This window comes from Somniosus microcephalus, unplaced genomic scaffold (genome assembly GCF_052327205.1).
Source record: "Somniosus microcephalus isolate GS21.2 unplaced genomic scaffold, FLI_Smic_1.0 unresolved_chr2, whole genome shotgun sequence".
Taxonomy (NCBI): Eukaryota; Metazoa; Chordata; class Chondrichthyes; order Squaliformes; family Somniosidae; genus Somniosus; species Somniosus microcephalus.
The window spans coordinates 12,477,612-12,500,918 of NW_028225180.1; the positions used below are offsets into that span (position 1 = coordinate 12,477,612).

General features: G+C 57.8%; 1 protein-coding gene across 2 annotated transcripts in view; it reads right to left on the bottom strand.

Annotated features, from left to right (window-relative positions):
- LOC147092120 (uncharacterized) overlaps window positions 1-23,307 on the bottom strand; it is a 95,392-nt gene that overhangs the window by 65,944 nt on the left and 6,141 nt on the right. For both annotated transcript variants that reach the window (XM_085975850.1, XM_085975849.1), the window contains exons 2-3: window positions 13,278-13,469; window positions 8,809-8,958 (exon numbers count right to left, since the gene is read on the bottom strand). In XM_085975850.1, coding sequence (XP_085831976.1) covers window positions 8,809-8,958; window positions 13,278-13,469 — 342 coding nt within the window. The remainder of the gene's footprint in view (window positions 1-8,808; window positions 8,959-13,277; window positions 13,470-23,307) is intronic.

The following is a 23,307-nucleotide window of genomic DNA, read 5'->3' on the forward strand; positions in this document are numbered from 1 at the left end:
TCCTCCAGCCCCTACAACCCTCCCTATCTCCGCAACCTCCTCCAGCCCCTACAACCCTCCCTATCTCTGTAACCTCCAGCCCTGCAACCCTCCCTATCTCTGTAACCTCCTCCAGCCCCTACAACCCTCCCTATCTCTGTAACCTCCTCCAGCCCCTACAACATACCCTATCTCTGTAACCTCCTCCAGCCACTACAACCCTCCGTCTCTGTAATCTACTCCAGCCCTAGCTCTGTAATCTCCTCCAACCCCGACACACGTCCCTATCTCTGTAACCTCCTCCAGCCCCTACAACCCTCCCTATCTCTGCAACCTCCTCCAGCCCCTACAACCCTCCCTATCTCTGCAACCTCCTCCAGCCCCTACAACCCTCCCTATCTCTGTAACCTCCTCCAGCCCCTACAACCCTCCCTATCTCTGTAACCTCCTCCAGCCGCTACAACCCTCCCTATCTCTGTAACCTCCTCCAGCCCTACAACCCTCCCTATCTCTGTAACCTCCTCCAGCCCCTACAACCCTCCCTATCTCTGTAACCTCCTCCAGCCCCTACAACCCTCCCTATCTCTGCAACCTCCTCCAGCCCCTACAACCCTCCCTATCTCCGCAACCTCCTGCAGCCCCTACAACCCTCCCTATCTCTGTAACCTCCTCCAGCCCCTACAACCCTCCCTATCTCTGTAACCTCCAGCCCTACAACCCTCCCTATCTCTGTAACCTCCTCCAGCCCCTACAACCCTCCCTATCTCTGTAACCTCCTCCAGCCCCTACAACATACCCTATCTCTGTAACCTCCTCCAGCCACTACAACCCTCCGTCTCTGTAATCTACTCCAGCCCTAGCTCTGTAATCTCCTCCAACCCCTACACACGTCCCTATCTCTGTAACCTCATCCAGCCCTACAATCCTCGCTATCCCTATAACCTCCTCCAGCCCTACAACCCTCCCTATCTCTGTAACCTCCTCCAGCCCCTACAACCCTCCCTATCTCTGTAACCTCCTCCAGCCCCGACAACCCTCCCTATCTCTGTAACCTCCTCCAGCCCCTACAACTCTCCCTATCTCTGTAACCTCCTCCAGCCCTACAACCCTCCCTATCCCTGTAACCTCCTCCAGCCCTACAACCCTCCCTATCTCTGTAACCTCCTCCAGCCCCTACAACCCTCCCTATCTCTGTAACCTCCTCCAGCCCCTGCAACCCTCCCTATCTCTGTAACCTCCTCCAGCCGCAACAACCCTCCCTATCTCTGTAACCTTCTCCAGCCCCTACAATCCTCCCTATCTCTGTAAACTCCTCCAGCGCCTACAAACCTCCCTATCTCTGTAACCTCCTCCAGTCTGTACAACCCTCCCTATCTCTGTAGCCTCCTCCAGCCCTACAAACCTCTATCTCTGTAACCTCCTCCAGCTCTACAACCATCCCTATCTCTGTAACCTCCTCCAGCCCCTACAACCCTCCCTATCAATGTAACCTCCTCCAGTCCCTACAACCATCCGCATCTCTGTAACCTCCTCCAGCCCTTAAAACCCTCCCCATCTCTGTAGCCTCCTGCAGAACCTACAACCCTCCCTAGCTCTGTAACCTCCTCCAGCCCCTACAACCCTCCCTATCTCTGTAACCTCCTCCAGCCCTACAACCCTCCCTATCTCTGTAACCTCCTCCAGCCTCTACAACCCTCCCTATCTCTGTAACCTCCTCCAGCCCTACAACCCTCCCTATCTCTGTACCCTCCTCCAGCACCTATAACCCTCCCTATCTCTGTAACCTGCTCCAGCCCTACAACCCTCCCGATCTCTGTAACCTCCTCCAGCCTCAACAACCCTCTATCTCTGTAACCTCCTCCAGCCCTACAACCCTCCCTATCTCTGTAACCTCCTCCAGCCTCTACAACCCTCCCTATCTCTGTAACCTCCTCCAGCCCTACAACCCTCCCTATCTCTGTAACCTCCTCCAGCCCTACAACCCTCCCTATCTCTGTAACCTCCTCCAGCCCTACAACCCTCCCTATCTCTGTAACCTCCTCCAGCCCCTACAACCCTCCCTATCTCTGTAACCTCCTCCAGCCCTACAACCCTCCATATCTCTGTAATCTCCTCCAGCCCTACAACCCTCCCTATCTCTGTAATCTCCTCCAGCCCCTACAACCCTCCCTATCTATCTCTGAAACCTCCTCCAGCCCCCACAACCCTCCCTATCTCTGTAACCTCCTCCAGCCCCTACAACCCTCCCTATCTCTGTAACCTCCTCCAGCCCCTACAATCCTCCCCATCTCTGTAACCTCCTCCAGCCCTACAACCCTCCCTATCTCTGTAACCTCCTCCAGCCCCTACAACCCTCCCTATCTCTGTAACCTCCTCCAGCCCTACAACCCTCCCTATCTCTGTAACCTCCTCCAGCCATACAACCCACCCTATCTCTGTAACCTCCTCCAGCCATACAACCCACCCTATCTCTGTAACCTCCTCCAGCCCCTACAACCCTCCCTATCTCTGTAACCTCCTCCAGTCCCTACAACACTCCCTATCTCTGTAACCTCCTCCAGCCCTACAACCCTCCCTATCTCTGTAATCTCCTCCAGCCCTACAACCCTCCCTATCTCTGTAATCTCCTCCAGCCCCTACAACCCTCCCTATCTCTGAAACCTCCTCCAGCCCCCACAACCCTCCCTATCTCTGTAACCTCCTCCAGCCCCTACAATCCTCCCCATCTCTGTAACCTCCTCCAGCCCTACAACCCTCCCTATCTCTGTAACCTCCTCCAGCCCCTACAATCCTCCCTATCTCTGTAACCTCCTCCAGCCCTACAACCCTCCCTATCTCTGTAACCTCCTCCAGCCATACAACCCTCCGTATCTCTGTAACCTCCTCCAGCCCCTACAACCCTCCCTATCTCTGTAACCTCCTCCAGCCCTACAACACTCCCTATCTCTGTAACCTCCTCCAGCCCTACAATCCTCCCTTTCTCTGTAACGTCCTCCATCCCTACAACCCTCCCTTTCTCTGTAACCTCCAGCCCATACAACCCTCCCTATCTCTGTAACCTCCTCCAGCCCCCACAACCCTCCCTATCTCTGTAACCTCCTCCAGCCCCTACAACCCTCCCTATCTCTGTAACCTCCTCCAGCCCCTACAACCCTCCCTATCTCTGCAACCCCCTCCAGCCCCTACACCCCTCCCTATCTCTGTAACCCCCTCCAGCCCCTACAACCCTCCCTATCTCTGTAACCTCCTCCAGCCCCTACAACCCTCCCAATCTCCGCAACCTCCTCCAGCCCCTGCAACCCTCCCTATCTCTGTAACCTCCTCCAGCCCCTACAACCCTCCCTATCTCTGTAACCTCCAGCCCTGCAACCCTCCCTATCTCTGTAACCTCCTCCAGCCCTACAACCCTCCCTATCTCTGTAACCTCCTCCAGCCCCTACAACCCTCCCTATCTCTGCAACCTCCTCCAGCCCCTACAACCCTCCCTATCTCTGTAACCTCCTCCAGCCCTACAACCCTCCCTATCTCTGTAACCTCCTCCAGCCATACAACCCTCCGTATCTCTGTAACCTCCTCCAGCCCCTACAACCCTCCCTATCTCTGTAACCTCCTCCAGCCCTACAACACTCCCTATCTCTGTAACCTCCTCCAGCCCTACAATCCTCCCTTTCTCTGTAACGTCCTCCATCCCTACAACCCTCCCTTTCTCTGTAACCTCCAGCCCATACAACCCTCCCTATCTCTGTAACCTCCTCCAGCCCCCACAACCCTCCCTATCTCTGTAACCTCCTCCAGCCCCTACAACCCTCCCTATCTCTGTAACCTCCTCCAGCCCCTACAACCCTCCCTATCTCTGCAACCCCCTCCAGCCCCTACACCCCTCCCTATCTCTGTAACCCCCTCCAGCCCCTACAACCCTCCCTATCTCTGTAACCTCCTCCAGCCCCTACAACCCTCCCAATCTCCGCAACCTCCTCCAGCCCCTGCAACCCTCCCTATCTCTGTAACCTCCTCCAGCCCCTACAACCCTCCCTATCTCTGTAACCTCCAGCCCTGCAACCCTCCCTATCTCTGTAACCTCCTCCAGCCCTACAACCCTCCCTATCTCTGTAACCTCCTCCAGCCCCTACAACCCTCCCTATCTCTGCAACCTCCTCCAGCCCCTACAACCCTCCCTATCTCTGTAACCTCCTCCAGCCCCTACAACTCTCCCTATCTCTGTAAACGTCCTCCAGCCCCTACAACCCTCCCTATCTCTGTAACCTCCTCCAGCCCCTACAACCCTCCCTATCTCTGTAACCTCCTCCAGCCCTACAACCCTCCCTATCTCTGTAACCTCCTCCAGCCCCTACAACCCTCCCTATCTCTGCAACCTCCTCCAGCCCCTACAACCCTCCCTATCTCTGCAACCTCCTCCAGCCCCTACAACCCTCCCTATCTCTGTAACCTCCTCCAGCCCCTACAACCCTCCCTATCTCTGTAACCTCCTCCAGCCCTACAACCCTCCCTATCTCTGTAACCTCCTCCAGCCCCTACAACCCTCCCTATCTCTGCAACCTCCTCCAGCCCCTACAACCCTCCCTATCTCCGCAACCTCCTCCAGCCCCTACAACCCTCCCTATCTCTGTAACCTCCTCCAGCCCCTACAACCCTCCCTATCTCTGTAACCTCCAGCCCTGCAACCCTCCCTATCTCTGTAACCTCCTCCAGCCCCTACAACCCTCCCTATCTCTGTAACCTCCTCCAGCCCCAACAACATACCCTATCTCTGTAACCTCCTCCAGCCACTTCAACCCTCCGTCTCTGTAATCTACTCCAGCCCTAGCTCTGTAATCTCCTCCAACCCCTACACACGTCCCTATCTCTGTAACCTCCTCCAGCCCCTACAACCCTCCCTATCTCTGCAACCTCCTCCAGCCCCTACAACCCTCCCTATCTCTGTAACCTCCTCCAGCCCCTACAACCCTCCCTATCTCTGTAACCTCCTCCAGCCGCTACAACCCTCCCTATCTCTGTAACCTCCTCCAGCCCTACAACCCTCCCTATCTCTGTAACCTCCTCCAGCCCCTACAACCCTCCCTATCTCTGCAACCTCCTCCAGCCCCTACAACCCTCCCTATCTCCGCAACCTCCTGCAGCCCCTACAACCCTCCCTATCTCTGTAACCTCCTCCAGCCCCTACAACCCTCCCTATCTCTGTAACCTCCAGCCCTACAACCCTCCCTATCTCTGTAACCTCCTCCAGCCCCTACAACCCTCCCTATCTCTGTAACCTCCTCCAGTCCCTACAACATACCCTATCTCTGTAACCTCCTCCAGCCACTACAACCCTCCGTCTCTGTAATCTACTCCAGCCCTAGCTCTGTAATCTCCTCCAACCCCTACACACGTCCCTATCTCTGTAACCTCATCCAGCCCTGCAATCCTCGCTATCCCTATAACCTCCTCCAGCCCCTACAACCCTCCCTATCTGTTACATCCTCCAGCCCCTACAACCCTCCCTATCTCTGTAACCTCCGGCCGCTACAACCCTCCCTATCTCTGTAACCTCCAGTCCTACAACCCTCCCTATCTCTGTAACCTCCTCCAGCCCCTGCAACCCTCCCTATCTCTGTAACCTCCTCCAGCCGCAACAACCCTCCCTATCTCTGTAACCTTCTCCAGCCCCTACAATCTTCCCTATCTCTGTAAACTCCTCCAGCGCATACAAACCTCCCTAACCCTGTAATCTCCTCCAGCCCTACAACCCTCCCTATCTCTGTAACCTCCTCCAGCCCTAAAACCCTCCCTATCTCTGTAACCTCCTCCAGCCCTACAACCCTCCCCAGCTCTGTAACCTCCTCCAGCCCCTACAATCCTCCCTATCTCTGTAACCTCCTCCAGTCTGTACAACCCTCCCTATCTCTGTAACCTCCTCCAGCCCCTACAACCCTCCACTTCTCTGTAACCTCCTCTAGCCCTACAACCCTCCCTATCTCTGTAACCTCCTCCAGTCCTACAAACCTCTATCTCTGTAACCTCCTCCAGCTCTACAACCATCCCTATCTCTGTAACCTCCTCCAGCCCCTACAACCCTCCCTATCTATGTAACCTCCTCCAGTCCCTACAACCATCCGCATCTCTGTAACCTCCTCCAGCCCTTAAAACCCTCCCCATCTCTGTAGCCTCCTGCAGAACCTACAACCCTCCCTAGCTCTGTAACCTCCTCCAGCCCCTACAACCCTCCCTATCTCTGTAACCTCCTCCAGCCCTACAACCCTCCCTATCTCTGTAACCTCCTCCAGCCTCTACAACCCTCCCTATCGCTGTAACCTCCTCCAGCCCTACAACCCTCCCTATCTCTGTAGCCTCCTCCAGCACCTACAACCCTCCCTATCTCTGTAACCTCCTCCAGCCCTACAACCCTCCCTATCTCTGTAACCTCCTCCAGCCCTACAATCCTCCCTATCTCTGCAACCTCCTCCAGCCCTACAACCCTCCCTATCTCTGTAACCTCCTCCAGCCCTACAACCCTCCCTATCTCTGTAACCTCCTCCAGCCTCAACAACCCTCTATCTCTGTAACCTCCTCCAGCCCTACAACCCTCCCTATCTCTGTAACCTCCTCCAGCCTCAACAACCCTCCCTATCTCTGCAACCTCCTCCAGCCTCAACAACCCTCCCTATCTCTGTAACCTCCTCCAGCCCTACAACCCTCCCTATCTCTGTAACCTCCTCCAGCCCTACAACCCTCCCTATCTCTGTAACCTCCTCCAGCCTCAACAACCCTCCCTATCTCTGTAACCTCCTCCAGCCCTACAACCCTCCCTATCTCTGTACCCTCCTCCAGCACCTATAACCCTCCCTATCTCTGTAACCTGCTCCAGCCCTACAACACTCCCCATCTCTGTAACCTCCTCCAGCTAGCAAACCACCCAGGTCTCTGCTCTCTTCCAATTCTGGCCTCTTGCAGCGCAGACAGCAACTTCCTCCCCCACCCCCTCCCCGATTTCCATTGCTCCAACATTAGCGGCCGTGCCTTAAGCTGCCTGGGCCCTGAGCTCTGGAATTCCCTCCTTACACCTCGCCGCCTCTCTTTCCTCCTTTAAGAGGCTCCTTAAAAACTACCTCTGTGACCAGGCCTTTGCTCACCTGTCCTAATCTCTCCTAGAGCACGTCTCGATGTCAGGTTGTGTTTGAGAATCGCTCCTGTGAAGCGCCTTGGGATGTTTCACTACATTAAAGGCACTGTATAAATGCAAGTTGCTGTTATTGTTGAAGCTTATGGAGGATGGAAGGTGGCAGGCTGGCCAGGAGAGCATTGGACTATTCCACACAAAGTCACACAGCAGTCACAATGGGTCGGGTATTTTGTTCGCTTATGAGATGTGGGCATCGCTGGCAAGGCCAGCATTTATTGCCCATCCCTAATTGCCCTTGAGAAGGTGGTGGTGAGCCGCCTTCTTGAACCGCTGCAGTCCGTGTGGTGAAGGTGCTCCCACAGTGCTGTTAGGGAGGGAGTTCCAAGATTTTGACCCAGCGACGATGAAGGATCGGCCGATATATTTCCAAGTCAGGATGGTGTGTGACTCGGAGGGGAACTTGGAGGTGGTGGTGTTCCCATGCACCTGCTGCCCTTGTCCTTCTAGGTGGAAGAGGTCGCGAGTTTGGGAGGTGCTGCCGAAGAATCCTTGGCGAGTTGCTGCAGTGCATCTTGTAGATGTTACACACTGCAGCCACGGTGCGCTGGTGGTGGAGGGAGTGAATGTTTAAGGTGGTGGATGGGGTGCCAATCAAGCGGGCTGCTTTGTCCTGGATGGTGTCGAGCTTCTTGAGTGTTGTTGGAGCTGCACTCACCCAGGCAAGTGGAGAGTATTCCATCACACTCCTTACTTGTGCCTTGTAGATGGGGAGTCAGGAGAGACACTCACCACAGAATACCCAGCCTCTGACCTGCTCTTGTAGCCACTGTATTTAAGTTTCTGGTCAATGGTGACCCCCAGGATGTCGATGGTGACCCCCAGGATGTTAATGGTGACCCCCAGGATGTCAATGGTGACCCCCAGGATGTCGATGGTGACCCCCAGGATGTCGATGGTGACCCCCAGGATGTCGATGGTGACCCCCAGGATGTCGATGGTGACCCCCAGGATGTCGATGGTGACCCCCAGGATGTTAATGGTGACCCCCAGGATGTTAATGGTGACCCCCAGGATGTCGATGGTGACCCCCAGGATGCCAATGGTGACCCCCAGGATGTTAATGGTGACCCCCAGGATGCCAATGGTGACCCCCAGGATGTCGATGGTGACCCCCAGGATGTCGATGGTGACCCCCAGGATGCCGATGGTGACCCCCAGGATGCTGATGGTGACCCCCAGGATGTCAATGGTGACCCCCAGGATGCCAATGGTGACCCCCAGGATGTCAATGGTGACCCCCAGGATGTCGATGGTGACCCCCAGGATGTTAATGGTGACCCCCAGGATGCCAATGGTGACCCCCAGGATGTCGATGGTGACCCCCAGGATGTTGATGGTGACCCCCAGGATGTCCATGGTGACCCCCAGGATGTCGATGGTGACCCCCAGGATGTCGATGGTGACCCCCAGGATGTCGATGGTGACCCCCAGGATGTCGGTGGTGACCCCCAGGATGTCGATGGTGACCCCCAGGATGTCGATGGTGGGGGTTTCGGCGATGGTGCTACCATTGAATGTCAAGGGGAGGTGGTTAGACTCTCGCTCTCGGTCGTGAGCACAATACACATTGCACACCCGCAACGTTGCAAAACAAACACAAGCATAAAGAAAGAGAGAGAGAGCGGGGAGAGGCCCCGCTGGATACGTGCCCAGGTATTTCATTTTCTCCTTCAGTTTGGTATTGAGCTGGGCGATCAGATTGATGGATGATCCTTCGCTGCTGATGTTGCTCGGGTTACCACATGCCGCCCTCACGGCGAGCGCGTAGAACGCCATCTCAGACAAGGTCAGATTTTCACCTGCGAGGAGAAGTAGAGTGAACCCATTAGTGACGTCAGGGCGTTGTGTACAGTTCTGGTCTCCATATCACACTGGGAGTTACTGTGCACAGTTCTGGTCTCCATATCACACTGGGAGTTACTGTGCACAGTTCTGGTCTCCATATCACACTTGGAGTTACTGTGCACAGTTCTGGTCTCCATATCACACTGGGAGTTACTGTGCACAGTTCTGGTCTCCATATCACACTTGGAGTTACTGTGTACAGTTCTGGTCTCCATATCACACTTGGAGTTACTGTGCACAGTTCTGGTCTCCATATCACACTGGGAGTTACTGTGTACAGTCCTGGTCTCCATATCACACTTGGAGTTACTGTGCACAGTTCTGGTCTCCATATCACACTGGGAGTTACTGTGCACAGTTCTGGTCTCCATATCACACTTGCAGTTACAGTGCACAGTTCTGGTCTCCATATCACACTGGGAGTTACTGTGCACAGTTCTGGTCTCCATATCACACTGGGAGTTACTGTGCACAGTTCTGGTCTCCATATCACGCTGGGAGTTACTGTGCACAGTTCTGGTCTCCATATTACGCTGGGAGTTACTGTGCACTGTTCTGGTCTCCATATCACGCTGGGAGTTACTGTGCACAGTTCTGGTCTCCATATTACACTGGGAGTTACTGTGCACAGTTCTGGTCTCCATATCACACTTGGAGTTACTGTGCACAGTTCTGGTCTCCATATCACGCTGGGAGTTACTGTGCACAGTTCTGGTCTCCATATTACACTGGGAGTTACTGTGCACAGTTCTGGTCTCCATATCACACTGGGAGTTACTGTGCACAGTTCTGGTCTCCATATCACACTTGGAGTTACTGTGCACAGTTCTGGTCTCCATATCACACTGGGAGTTACTGTGCACAGTTCTGGTCTCCATATCACACTGGGAGTTACTGTGCACAGTTCTGGTCTCCATATCACACTGGGAGTTACTGTGCACAGTTCTGGTCTCCATATCACACTGGGAGTTACTGTGCACAGTTCTGGTCTCCATATCACGCTGGGAGTTACTGTGCACTGTTCTGGTCTCCATATCACACTTGGAGTTACTGTGCACAGTTCTGGTCTCCATATCACACTGGGAGTTACTGTGCACAGTTCTGGTCTCCATATCACACTGGGAGTTACTGTGCACAGTTCTGGTCTCCATATCACACTGGGAGTTACTGTGCACAGTTCTGGTCTCCATATCACGCTGGGAGTTACTGTGCACAGTTCTGGTCTCCATATCACACTGGGAGTTACTGTGCACAGTTCTGGTCTCCATATCACACTGGGAGTTACTGTGCACAGTTCTGGTCTCCATATCACACTGGGAGTTACTGTGCACAGTTCTGGTCTCCATATCACACTTGGAGTTACTGTGCACAGTTCTGGTCTCCATATCACACTTGGAGTTACTGTGCACAGTTCTGGTCTCCATATCACACTGGGAGTTACTGTGCACAGTTCTGGTCTCCATATCACACTGGGAGTTACTGTGCACAGTTCTGGTCTCCATATCACACTGGGAGTTACTGTGCACAGTTCAGGTCTCCATATCACACTGGGAGTTACTGTGCACAGTTCTGGTCTCCATATCTCACTTGGAGTTACTGTGCACAGTTCTGGTCTCCATATCACACTTGGAGTTACTGTGCACAGTTCTGGTCTCCATATCACACTGGGAGTTACTGTGCACAGTTCTGGTCTCCATATCACACTTGGAGTTACTGTGCACAGTTCTGGTCTCCATATTACACTGGGAGTTACTGTGCACAGTTCTGGTCTCCATATCACACTTGGAGTTACTGTGCACAGTTCTGGTCTCCATATCACACTTGGAGTAGTGGGTACAGTTCTGGTCTCCATATCACACTTGGAGTTACTGTGCATAGTTCTGGTCTCCATATCACACTGGGAGTTACTGTGCACAGTTCTGCTCTCCATATCACACTGGGAGTTACTGTGCACAGTTCTGCTCTCCATATCACACTTGGAGTAGTGGGTACAGTTCTGGTCTCCATATCACACTTGGAGTAGTGGGTACAGTTCTCTATTATTGGAAGGATATCGAGGCCCTGGTGAAGGTACGGAAAAGATTTCCAAGCACGATACCAGAACTGAGAAGTTATTCCTATCATGAAAGATTGAACAGGCTGGGGCTCTTTTCTGTAGAAATGAGAAGGCTGAGGGGTGACCTAATCGAGGTCTTTAAAATGATCAAATGGTTCGTCATAGGGTAGACGTAGAGAAGATGTGTCCACTTGTGGGGGAGGCCATCAATATAAGATCGTCACTAATAAATCCAACAGAGAATTCAGGAGAAGCTTCTTTACCCAGAGAGTGGTGAGAACGTGGAACTCGCTACCACAGGGAGTGGGTGAGGCGAACAGCAGAGGTACATTTAAGGGGGAGCTAGATCAGCACATGAGGGAGAAAGGAATAGATGGGGTTAGATGAAGAGGGGCAGGAGGAGGCTCGTGTGGAGCATAGACACCAGCACGGAGCAGATGGGCCGAACGGCCTTTCAAATGTGCTGCAGACACTATGGGCGGGATTTTCACGTAGGAGGCGGGACTTCAACTTTTGGGGTTGTAGTCCCGCCTCCATCGCGTTGTGGCCAACCCACTCGATTTTCACTTGATTGACCTTGTTGAGCCCGCCCAGCGGGCCAATTAAGGGCCACCCGGCAACAGGTGACGTCACAGATTGACATTTCATCTGTCAAGAGCTTTTGACAGATGAAATATCAGCGTTTGACAGCTCTTTGAAGCTGTCAAACACTGACAATCTGTACTCCAAGTTAATTCCTTCCTCTCAGGCTGATTTAGAGATCTCTCCAGAACAGAAAGCTGAATGCTGCAACTTTTGACAGCTCGCGGCCATTCTGCTTTCTGTGCCGGTGAGATGAGGGACTCCCGAGACCTGAAGGAAGGAAGGCTGTAAAGGTAAGTAAAGGTAATTAAACTTCTTTAAACACTTTACACACACCAAACACACTTACCTCTGCACTCATGCACCCATCACTCACCTGAACACCGGACATCTCGACCCCTCCAAGCCCTTCATCCCGACGGTCTGCCTCGCTAACTTGGCACGGTTTGGAACCATCGGGAATCCCGCACTTCAGCAATAAAAATAGGGATTCGGCTAAAAACTGCCCGTTAACTACCTGTAAACAGGCAGTTAATTGGCACTAATCCCCTTCCCGCCTCGGGGAGGCGGGTCCCAGCACAGGTCGGGCCCCCGCCTCCTGGGAAACGGGCATGGAGGCGGGTTGGGGGCGGGATGGGTTCGTGCCCCCTGATTGCGAGATTATAACCCCCCACGCGCCTCCAATCCCGCCTCCACGGCCCAATGAAAATGCTGCCCTATGTATTTCCCCATTGTCTAGGTGATAAGGAGGGAGAGGGGCATGGATGGATCCTTGAGGGCTCTCCTGATGTAATTGTATGGGAAGAGAAGCCATTGTTGGAGAGGCCGTGGCTACACTCGATGCATTTAAGGGGAAACTCGATAAACACAGGAGGGAGAAAGGAATCTAGAACTCGGGGGTACAGTCTCAGAATAAAGGGTCGCCCATTTAGAACTGAGATGAGGAGGAATTTCTTCTCTCAGAGGGTCGTAAATCTGTGGAATTCTCTGCCCCAGAGAGCGGTGGAGGCTGGGTCATTGAATACATTTAAGGTGGAGATAGACAGATTTTTGCAAGATAAGGGAGTGAAGGGTTATGGGGAGCGGGCGGGGAAGTGGCTTTGAGCCCGAGATCAGATCAGCCCTGATCTTATTGAAGGCGGAGCAGGCTCGAGGGGCCGAGTGGCCTATTCCTGCTGCTATTTCGTATGTTGTTCTGTTCTTAGAAGGATACGGGGATCGGGCGAGATGAAGTAGGGGTGGGAGGAGGCTCGCGTGGGGCCAGTTGGGCCGAATGGCCTGTGCCATAAACCGGATGTAAGAGAACAGGCAGACAATTCGCTCGCGTCCCTTTTACCACCCACACCCACTGACATGAATCTTGTCATTCCTGGGAAATGACTTATGAAATAATACTGGGCGGCCTGCTGGTGGCGCTGTCCAGGGAGAGTATAAATACTCGGGCATGGGCCCAGCTTGCTCGGGCCATTCTTTAACAGGAACTAGTGAAGGACACAACAAGATCTCCATGTTGAAAAACAGTTGATTAAAGCCTTGTTTAATACTCAGACCAAATGCCTGGTAGTTTTCTTACGTCACCCCCCCTCAAAAGCAAAGACGCGCCCCCCCCACAAACATCGACAATACACAACCAACCTTCTCGGGTGTCCCTGAGCAGAGTTTGAACCAGGCGTTGAAACAGTTGGTTTTCAACTCCCGGCTGGTGATATCGCGCCAAGCGCAGGGCAATGAAGACCCTGGGGTCCGGCTCGTTGGAGACGTTGGTCACGGTCTGATACAGGACATCCAGAAGCGACCGCTCCAGGCTCTTCTCCGATTCCGGGATAGCTGCAACAGCAATTGCGAGATACGAATGGATATGGAATCACGCTTGCATCCAATCAGAATTCAGACATGTTCTGTGACTGCGCGACGGGATCAAGTGGAGCTGATTGGCTGCTTGGAACCCTACAGCACAGAAGGAGGCCATTCGGCCCATCGAGCCTCTTTGAAAGAGCTATTCAATTAGTCCCCCTTGATCTTCCCACATAGCCCTGCAAATTCTTCCCCTGCAAGTACTTATCCAATTCCCCTTTTGAAAGTTACTATTGAATCTGCTTCCACCGCCCTTTCAGGCAGCGCGTTCCAGATCACAACAACTCGCTGTGTAAAAACATTTCCTCATCTCCCCCTCTGGTTCTCTTTCCAATCACCTTAAATCTGTGACCTCGGGTTACCGACCCTCCTGCCACTGGGAACAGTTTTTCCGTATTTACTCTATCAAAATTATTCATGATTTTGAACACCTCTATTAAATCTCCCTTTAACCTTCTCTGCTCCAAGGAGAACAATCCCAGCTTCCCCAGTCTCTCCACGTAACTGAAGTCCCTCATCCCTGGTACCATTCTGGTCAATCTCCCCTTAACCTTCTCTGCTCGAAGGAGAACAACCCCAGCTTCTCCAGTCTCTCCACGTAACTGAAGTCCCTCATCCCCGGTGCCATTCTGGTCAATCTCCCCTTAACCTTCTCTGCTCTAAGGAGAACAATCCCAGCTTCTCCAGTCTCTCCACATAACTGAAGTCCCTCATCCCTGGTACCATCCTGGTCAATCTCCCCTTAACCTTCTCTGCTCTAAGGAGAACAATCCCAGCTTCTCCAGTCTCTCCACATAACTGAAGTCCCTCATCCCCTGGTACCATTCTGGTCAATCTCCCCTTAACCTTCTCTGCCCTAAGGAGAACAATCCCAGCTTCTCTAATTCAATAACTCTCCAACTTTGAGGATTAGCGACGTTCGTTACTTCTTGTGACAAACATTCATTCGAATCACAGTATGCACAGGGGGTGAACGGACAAATTATCGGAGGGGAACAAACGCAGGATGGCTGTCCTTGCATTGATTGCTCTGACTTATGGATCTCTTATTGCATGTCTTTGTATTTCCCAGACATCCAATTAACTAATTTCCCTATTCCAAGATGCGTCCCTTACACTATCACTCGATTCCCCAGCTCCTTTACGCTGCCAGTGTCAGTTGTGCCTCAGTAGTACTCCAGCCTGTAAGTCAGAAGGTTGTGGGTTCAAATCCCACTCCAGAGACTTCAGCAAAAAATCTAGTCTGACATTCCACTGCAGTACCGAGGGAGCGCCGCACTGTCGGAGGGTCAGTACTGAGGGAGTGCTGCACTGTCGGAGGGGCAGTACTGAGGGAGCGCCGCACTGTCGGAGGGTCAGTACTGAGGGAGTGCTGCACTGTCGGAGGGGCAGTACTGAGGGAGTGCTGCACTGTCGGAGGGGGCAGTACTGAGGGAGTGCTGCACTGTCGGAGGGGCAGTACTGAGGGAGTGCTGCACTGTCACAGAATCACAGAAATCACAGAATCACAGAAACCCCACAGTGCAGATAGAGGCCATTTCGGCCCATCGAGCCTGCACCGACACATATCCCACCCGATTCCCGTAACCCCTACACCAACACATATCCCACCCTATCCCCGTAACCCCATGTATTTAATCCCCCTAACACTAAGGGTCAATTTATCATAGCCAATCAACCTAACCCGCACATCTTTGGACTGTGGGAGGAAACCGGAGCACCCGGAGGAAACCCACGCAAACACGGGGAGAATGTGCAAACTCCACACAGACAGTCGCCCGAGGCCGGATTCGAACCCGGGTCCCTGGCGCAGTGAGGCAACAGTGCTAACCACTATGCCACCGTGTCGGAGGGGGCAGTACCGAGGGAGCGCCGCACTGTCGGAGGGGCAGTACTGAGGGAGTGCTGCACTGTCGGAGGGGCAGTACTGAGGGAGCGCTGCACTGTCGGAGGGGCAGTACTGAGGGAGCGCCGCACTGTCGGAGGGGCAGTACTGAGGGAGGGCTGCACTGTCGGAGGGACAGTACTGAGGGAGCGCCGCACTGTCGGAGGGACAGTACTGAGGGAGCGCCGCACTGTCGGAGGGTCAGTACTGAGGGAGTGCTGCACTGTCGGAGGGGCAGTACTGAGGGAGCGCCGCACTGTCGGAGGAGCAGTTCTGAGGGAGCGCGGCACTGTCGGAGGGACAGTACTGAGGGAGCGCTGCACTGTCGGAGGGGCAGTACTGAGGGAGCGCCGCACTGTCGGAGGGGCAGTACTGAGGGAGCGCCGCACTGTCGGAGGGGCAGTACTGAGGGAGCGCTGCACTGTCGGAGGGGCAGTACTGAGGGAGCTGCACTGTCGGAGGGGCAGTTCTGAGGGAGAGCGGCACTGTCGGAGGGACAGTACTGAGGGAGTGCTGCACTGTCGGAGGGGCTGTACTGAGGGAGCGCTGCACTGTCGGAGGGGCAGTACTGAGGGAGCGCTGCACTGTCGGAGGGGCAGTACTGAGGGAGCGCTGCACTGTCGGAGGGGCTGTACTGAGGGAGCGCTGCACTGTCGGAGGGGCAGTACTGAGGGAGCGCCGCACTGTCGGAGGGGCAGTTCTGAAGGAGTGCAGCACTGTCGGAGGGACAGTACTGAGGGAGCGCTGCACTGTCGGAGGGGCTGTACTGAGGGAGCGCTGCACTGTCGGAGGGGCAGTACTGAGGGAGCGCTGCACTGTCGGAGGGGCAGTACTGAGGGAGCGCTGCACTGTCGGAGGGGCTGTACTGAGGGAGCGCTGCACTGTCGGAGGGGCAGTACTGAGGGAGTGCTGCACTGTCGGAGGGGCAGTACTGAGGGAGTGATGCACTGTCGGAGGGGCAGTACTGAGGGAGCGCGGCACTGTCGGAGGGCAGTACTGAGGGAGCGCTGCACTGTCGGAGGGGCAGTACTGAGGGAGCGCGGCACTGTCGCAGGGGCAGTACTGAGGGAGCGCCGCACTGTCGGAGGGGCAGTACTGAGGGAGCGCTGCACTGTCGGAGGGGCAGTACTGAGGGAGCGCTGCACTGTCGGAGGGGCTGTACTGAGCGAGCGCTGTACTGTCGGAGGGGCAGTACTGAGGGAGCGCTGCACTGTCGGAGGGGCAGTACTGAGGGAGCGCGACACTGTCGGAGGGACAGTACTGAGGGAGCGCTGCACTGTCGGAGGGGCAGTACTGAGGGAGCGCTGCACTGTCGGAGGGGCAGTACTGAGGGAGCGCCGCACTGTCGGAGGGGCAGTACTGTGGGAGCGCGGCACTGTCGGAGGGGCAGTACTGAGGGAGCGCGGCACTGTCGGAGGGGCGGTACTGAGGGAGCGCCGCACTGTCGGAGGGGCAGTACTGAGGGAGCGCCGCACTGTCGGAGGGGCAGTACTGAGGGAGACCTGCACTGTCGGAGGGACAGTACTGAGGGAGCGCTGCACTGTCGGAGGGGCAGTACTGAGGGAGCGCTGCACTGTTGGACGTGCAGTACTGAGGGAGCGCCGCACTGTCGGAGGGACAGTACTGAGGGAGCGCTGCACTGTCGGAGGGGCAGTACTGAGGGAGCGCTGCACTGTCGGAGGGGCAGTACTGAGGGAGCGCTGCACTGTCGGAGGGGCAGTACTGAGGGAGCGCTGCACTGTCGGACGTGCTGCATTTCAGATGAGACGTTAAACCAAGGCCCCATCTCAGGCACATAACAGATCCCGTGGCACTACTTTGAAGAACAGCAGGGAAGTTGTGGACAATATTGATTCCTCGATCAACATCACTATAAAAAAATGGATTATCTGCTCTTTATCACATTGCTGTTTGTGGGATCTTGCTGTGTGCAAACTGGCTGCCACCTTTCCTACATTTCATGACTACACTTCATTGGATTTCGTAGATATGCGGCACTTCATAAAATACTTAATTGGCTGTAAAGCGCTTTGGGATGTCCTGAGGTTGTGAAAGGCGCTATAGAAATGCAAGTCTTTCTTTCTCATTGCCCCTCTATTCCCCAGAGGGCTCCTTTATTGTTCTATCGTGTTACACCTTTGAACATCGTTAATTCTGCCGCCTTTAAAAGGTCCGGACACAAATAAGCCAGGTTATTGAAACTACCAGAGGTTGGCAAACAATAACAGGATAAATCTATCGGTGAAAAAAATAAACACAGAAAGGAAAAAAACAAACCAATCTGCTCATCAGCACTTCAATCAACAAATAAACAGAAACAGCAAAGTTAGTGTTTCAGCAAGCAAATGTGTCAGCAAATATATAAATAATTACATTAATTCACTGAGTAATAAATAAATACAAGACATGTGAAGAGATATATATTGATCAATGGTTAGAGAGAGCGGAGAGAGAGAGCGCGGGGAGAGAGAGAGAGCACGGGGAGAGAGAGAGAGAGAGAGAGAGAGAGCGTGGGGAGAGAGAGAGAGCACGGGGAGAGAGAGAGGGGGGAGAGAGAGAGAGAGAGCGCGGGGAGAGAGAGAGAGCGCGGGGAGAGAGAGAGGGGGGGAGAGAGAGAGAGAGCGCGGGGAGAGAGGGAGAGAGCGCGCGGGGAGAGAGAGAGAGCGTGCGGGGAGAGAGAGAGAGCGCGGGGAGAGAGAGAGAGCACGGGGAGAGAGAGAGAGAGAGAGAGAGAGCGCGGGGAGAGAGACAGAGAGAGCGCGGGGAGAGAGAGAGAGAGCACGGGGAGAGAGAGCGCGCGGGGAGAGAGAGAGGGGGGGAGAGAGAGAGAGAGCGCGGGGAGAGAGAGGGGGGGGAGAGAGAGAGAGAGCGCGTGGGGAGAGAGAGAGCGTGCGGGGAGAGGGGGGGAGAGAGAGAGCGCGCAGGGAGAGAGAGAGAGCGCGGGGAGAGAGAGAGAGAGCACGGGGAGAGAGAGAGAGAGAGAGAGCGCGGGGAGAGAGACAGAGAGCGCGGGGAGAGGGGGGGAGAGAGAGAGCGCGCGGGGAGAGAGAGAGCGCGCGGGGAGAGAGAGAGAGAGCACGGGGAGAGAGAGAGAGAGAGAGAGCGCGGGGAGACAGAGAGAGCGCGGGGAGAGAGAGAGAGCGCGGGGAGAGAGAGAGCGCGCGGGGAGAGAGAGAGAGCGCGGGGAGAGAGAGAGCGCGGGGAGAGAGAGAGAGCGCGGGGAGAGAGAGAGAGAGCGCGGGGAGAGAGAGAGAGAGCGCGGGGAGAGAGAGAAAGAGCGCGGGGAGAGAGAGAAAGAGCGCGGGGAGGGAGAGAGCGGAGAGAGAGAGAGAAGAGAGCGCGGAGAGAGAGCGAGAGCGCGGGGAGAGAGAGAAAGAGCGCGGGGAGAGAGAGAGCGGGGAGAGAGAGAGAGAAAGAGAGCGCGGAGAGAGAGAGAAAGAGAGCGGGGAGAGAGAGCGGGGAGAGAGAGCGGGGAGAGAGAGCGCACGGGGAGAGAGAGAGAGCGGGGAGACAGAGAGAGCGGGGAGAGAGAGCACGCGGAGAGAGAGAGAAATAGAGCGCGGAGAGAGAGAGAGCGTGGAGAACAGAGCGCGGAGAGAGAGAGAGAGCGCGGAGAGAGAGAGAGAAAGAGAGCGGGGAGAGAGAGAGCGCGCGGAGAGAGAGCGCGCGGAGAGAGAGAGAAATAGAGCGCGGAGAGAGAGAGAGCGCGGAGAGAGAGAGTGCGGAGAGAGCGCGGAGAAGAGAGTGAGCGCGGAGCGAGAGAGCGAGAGCGCGCGGGGAGAGCGAGAGAGAGCGAAGGGAGAGAGAGAGAGCGGGGAGAGAGAGAGAGCGGGGAGAGAGAGAGCGCGTGCGGCGAGAGAGAGAGAGAGCGCGAAGAGAGAGAGAGAGAAAGAGCGCGGAGAGAGAGAGAAAGAGCGCGGAGAGAGAGAGCGCGGAGAGAGAGAGAGCGCGGAGAGAGAGAGAGAGCGCGGAGAGGGAGAGAGAGCGCGGAGAGAGAGGGAGCGCTGAGAGAGAGAGCGAGCGCGCGCGGGGAGGAGAGCGCGCGAAGGGAGAGAGAGAGAGCGCGCGGGGAGAGAGAGAGCGCGGGGGAGGGAGAGAGAGAGCGCGGGGAGAGAGAGAGAGAAAGAGCGCGGAGAGAGAGAGAGAGAAAGAGCGCGGAGAGAGAGAGCGCGGAGAGAGAGAGAGCGCGGGAGAGAGAGAGAGAGCGCGGAGAGGGAGAGAGAGCGCGGTGAGAGAGGGAGCGCTGAGAGAGAGAGCGAGAGCGCGCGGGGAGGAGAGCGCGCGAAGGGAGAGAGAGAGAGCGCGCGGGGAGAGAGAGAGCGCGGGGAGGGAGAGAGAGAGCGCGGGGAGAGAGAGAGAGCGCGGGGAGAGAGAGCGCGCGGGGAGAGAGAGAGAGAGCGCGGAGAGAGAGAGAGAGCGCGCGGGGAGAGAGAGACCGAGCGAAGGGAGGGAGAGAGAGTGTGCGGGGATAGAGAAAGAGAGAGCACGGAGAGAGAGAGAGAGAGAGCGCGCGGGGAGAGAGAGACAGCTGAGAGAGAGAGAGCGGAGAGAGGAGAGAGAGAGAGAGCGCGGAGAGAGAGAGAGCGCGCGGAGCGAGGAGAGAGAGAGAGAGAGAGAGAGCGGGGGGAGAGACAGCCCGGGGGGAGACAGAGAGCGTGGGGGGGAGAGAGAGCGCGGGGGGAGAGAGAGAGCGCGGGGGGAGAGAGAGAGCGCGGGGGGAGAGAGAGAGCGCGGGGGGAGAGAGAGAGCGCGGGGGGAGAGAGAGAGCGCGGGGGGAGAGAGAGAGCGCGGGGGGAGAGAGAGAGCGCGGGGGGAGAGAGAGAGAGCGCGGGGGGGGGAGAGAGAGAGAGCGCGGGGGGAGAGAGAGCGCGCGGGGGGAGAGAGAGCGCGCGGGGGGAGAGAGAGCGCGCGGGGGGAGAGAGAGAGCGCGGGGGGAGAGGGAGAGCGCGGGGGAGAGAGAGAGCGCGGGGGGGAGAGAGAGAGCGCGGGAGGAGAGAGAGAGCGCGGGGGGAGAGAGAGAGCACGCGGGGGAGAGAGAGAGCGCGGGGGAGAGAGAACGCGGGGGTGGAGAGAGAGAGCGCGGGGGTGGAGAGAGAGAGCGCGGGGGTGGAGAGAGAGAGCGCGGGGGTGGAGAGAGAGCGCGGGGAGAGAGAGAGAGCGCGGGGAGAGAGAGAGAGCGCGGGGAGAGAGAGAGAGCGCGGGGAGAGAGAGAGAGCGCGGGGGAGAGAGAGAGCGCGGGGGGAGAGAGAGAGCGCGGGGGGAGAGAGAGAGCGCGGGGGGAGAGAGAGCGCGCGGGGGGGAGAGAGAGAGCGCGGGGGGAGAGAGAGAGAGCGCGCGGGGAGAGAGAGAGAGCGCGCGGGGAGAGAGAGAGAGCGCGCGGGGAGAGAGAGAGAGCGCGCGGGGAGAGAGAGAGAGCGCGCGGGGAGAGAGAGAGGGCGCGGGGAGAGAGAGAGGGCGCGGGGGAGAGAGAGGAGCGCGCGGGGAGAGAGAGAGAGCGCGCGGGGAGAGAGAGAGAGCGCGCGGGGAGAGAGAGAGAGCGCGCGGGGAGAGAGAGAGAGCGCGCGGGGAGAGAGAGAGAAGCGCGCGGGGAGAGAGAGAGAGCGCGCGGGGAGAGAGAGAGCGCGCGGGGAGAGAGAGAGCGCGCGCGGGGAGAGAGAGAGCGCGCGCGGGGAGAGAGAGAGCGGCGCGCGGGGAGAGAGAGAGAGCGCGCGGGGAGAGAGAGAGCGCGCGGGGAGAGAGAGAGAGCGCGCGGGGAGAGAGAGAGAGCGCGCGGGGAGAGAGAGAGAGCGCGCGGGGAGAGAGAGAGAGCGCGCGGGGAGAGAGAGAGAGCGCGCGGGGAGAGAGAGAGAGAGCGCGCGGGAGAGAGAGAGAGCGCGCGGGGAGAGAGAGAGAGCGCGCGGGGAGAGAGAGAGAGCGCGCGGGGAGAGAGAGAGAGCGCGCGGGGAGAGAGAGAGAGCGCGCGGGGAGAGAGAGAGAGCGCGCGGGGAGAGAGAGAGAGCGCGCGGGGAGAGAGAGAGCGCGCGGGAGAGAGAGCGCGCGGGGAGAGAGAGAGAGCACGCGGGGAGAGAGAGAGAGCGCGCGGGGAGAGAGAGAGCGCGCGGGGAGAGAGAGAGCGCGCGGGGAGAGAGAGAGCGCGCGGGGAGAGAGAGAGTGCGCGCGGGGAGAGAGAGAGCGCGCGGGGAGAGAGAGCGCGCGCGCGGGAGAGAGAGAGCGCGCGGGGAGAGAGAGAGCGCGCGGGGAGAGAGAGAGCGCGCGGGAGAGAGAGAGCGCGCGGGGAGGAGAGAGAGAGCGCGCGGGGAGAGAGAGAGCGCGCGGGGAGAGAGAGCGCGCGGTGAGAGAGAGCGCGCGCGGGGAGAGAGAGAGCGCGCGGGGAGAGAGAGAGCGCCGGGGAGAGAGAGAGCGCGCGGGAGAGAGAGAGCGCGCGGGGAGAGAGAGCGCGCGCGGGGAGAGAGAGCGCGCGCGGGAGAGAGAGCTGCGCGCGGGGAGAGAGAGCGCGCGCGGGGAGAGAGAGAGCGCGCGGGGGAGAGAGAGAGCGCGCGGGGAGAGAGAGAGCGCGCGGGGAGAGAGAGAGCGCGCGGGGAGAGGAGAGAGCGCCGCGGGGAGAGAGAGAGCGCGCGGGAGAGAGAGAGCGCGGCGGGAGAGAGAGAGCGCGCGGGGAGAGAGAGAGCGCGCGGGGAGAGAGAGAGCGCGCGGGGAGAGAGAGAGCGCGCGGGGAGAGAGAGAGCGCGGGAGAGAGAGAGCGCGCGGGAGAGAGAGAGAGCGCGGGAGAGAGAGAGAGAGCGCGGGGAGAGAGAGAGCGCGGGGAGAGAGAGAGCGCGCGGGGAGAGAGAGAGAGCGCGGGGAGAGAGAGAGCGCGGGGAGAGAGAGAGAGCGCGGGAGAGAGAGAGAGCGCGGGGAGAGAGAGAGAGCGCGGGGAGAGAGAGAGAGAGCGCGGGGAGGAGAGAGAGAGCGCGGGGGAGAGAGATGAGAGCGCGGGGAGAGAGAGAGAGCGCGGGTGAGAGAGAGAGCGCGGGGAGAGAGAGAGAGCGCGGGAGAGAGAGAGCGCTGCGGGGAGAGAGAGAGAGAGCGCAGGGGAGAGAGAGAGAGAGAGCGCGGGAGAGAGAGAGAGAGCTGGGGAGAGAGAGAGAGCGCGGGGAGAGAGAGAGAGCGCGGGGAGAGAGAGAGAGCGCGGGGAGAGAGAGAGCGCGCGGGGAGAGAGAGAGAGCGCGCGGGGAGAGAGAGAGCGCGAGGGAGAGAGAGAGAGCGCGCAGGGGAGAGAGAGAGCGCGCTGGGAGAGAGAGAGCGCGCGGGGAGAGAGAGAGCGCGCGGGGAGGGAGAGAGCGCAGCGGGGAGAGGGAGAGCGCGCGGGGAGAGGAGAGAGCGCGCGGGGAGAGGGAGAGAGCGCGCGCGGGGAGGAGGAGAGAGCAGCGCGGGGAGAGAGAGAGAGCGCGCGGGGAGAGAGAGAGAGCGCGCGCGGGGAGAGAGAGAGCGCGCGCGGGGAGAGAGAGAGCGCGCGCGGGGAGAGAGAGAGCGCGCGCAGCGGGGAGAGAGAGAGCGCGCGCGGGGAGAGAGAGAGAGCGCGCGACGAGGGGAGAGAGAGAGCGCGCGCGAGGGAGCAGAGAGAGAGCGCGCGCAGCTGGGAGAGAGAGAGAGCGCGCGCGGCGGAGAGAGAGAGCGCGCAGACGGGGAGAGAGAGAGAGCCGCGCTGCGGGGAGAGAGAGAGCGCGCGCATCAGCGGGGAGAGAGAGAGCGCGGCAGCGGGGAGAGAGAGAGCGCGCGCGGGGAGAGAGAGAGCGCGCGCCGGGAGGAGAGAGAGAGCGCGCGCTGGGGGAAGAGAGAGAGCGCGCGCGGGGGAGAGAGAGAGCGCGCGCGGGGAGAGAGAGAGCGCGCGCGCGGGGAGAAGAGAGCGCGCGCGGGAAGGAGAGAGCGCGCGCGGCGAGGGGAGAG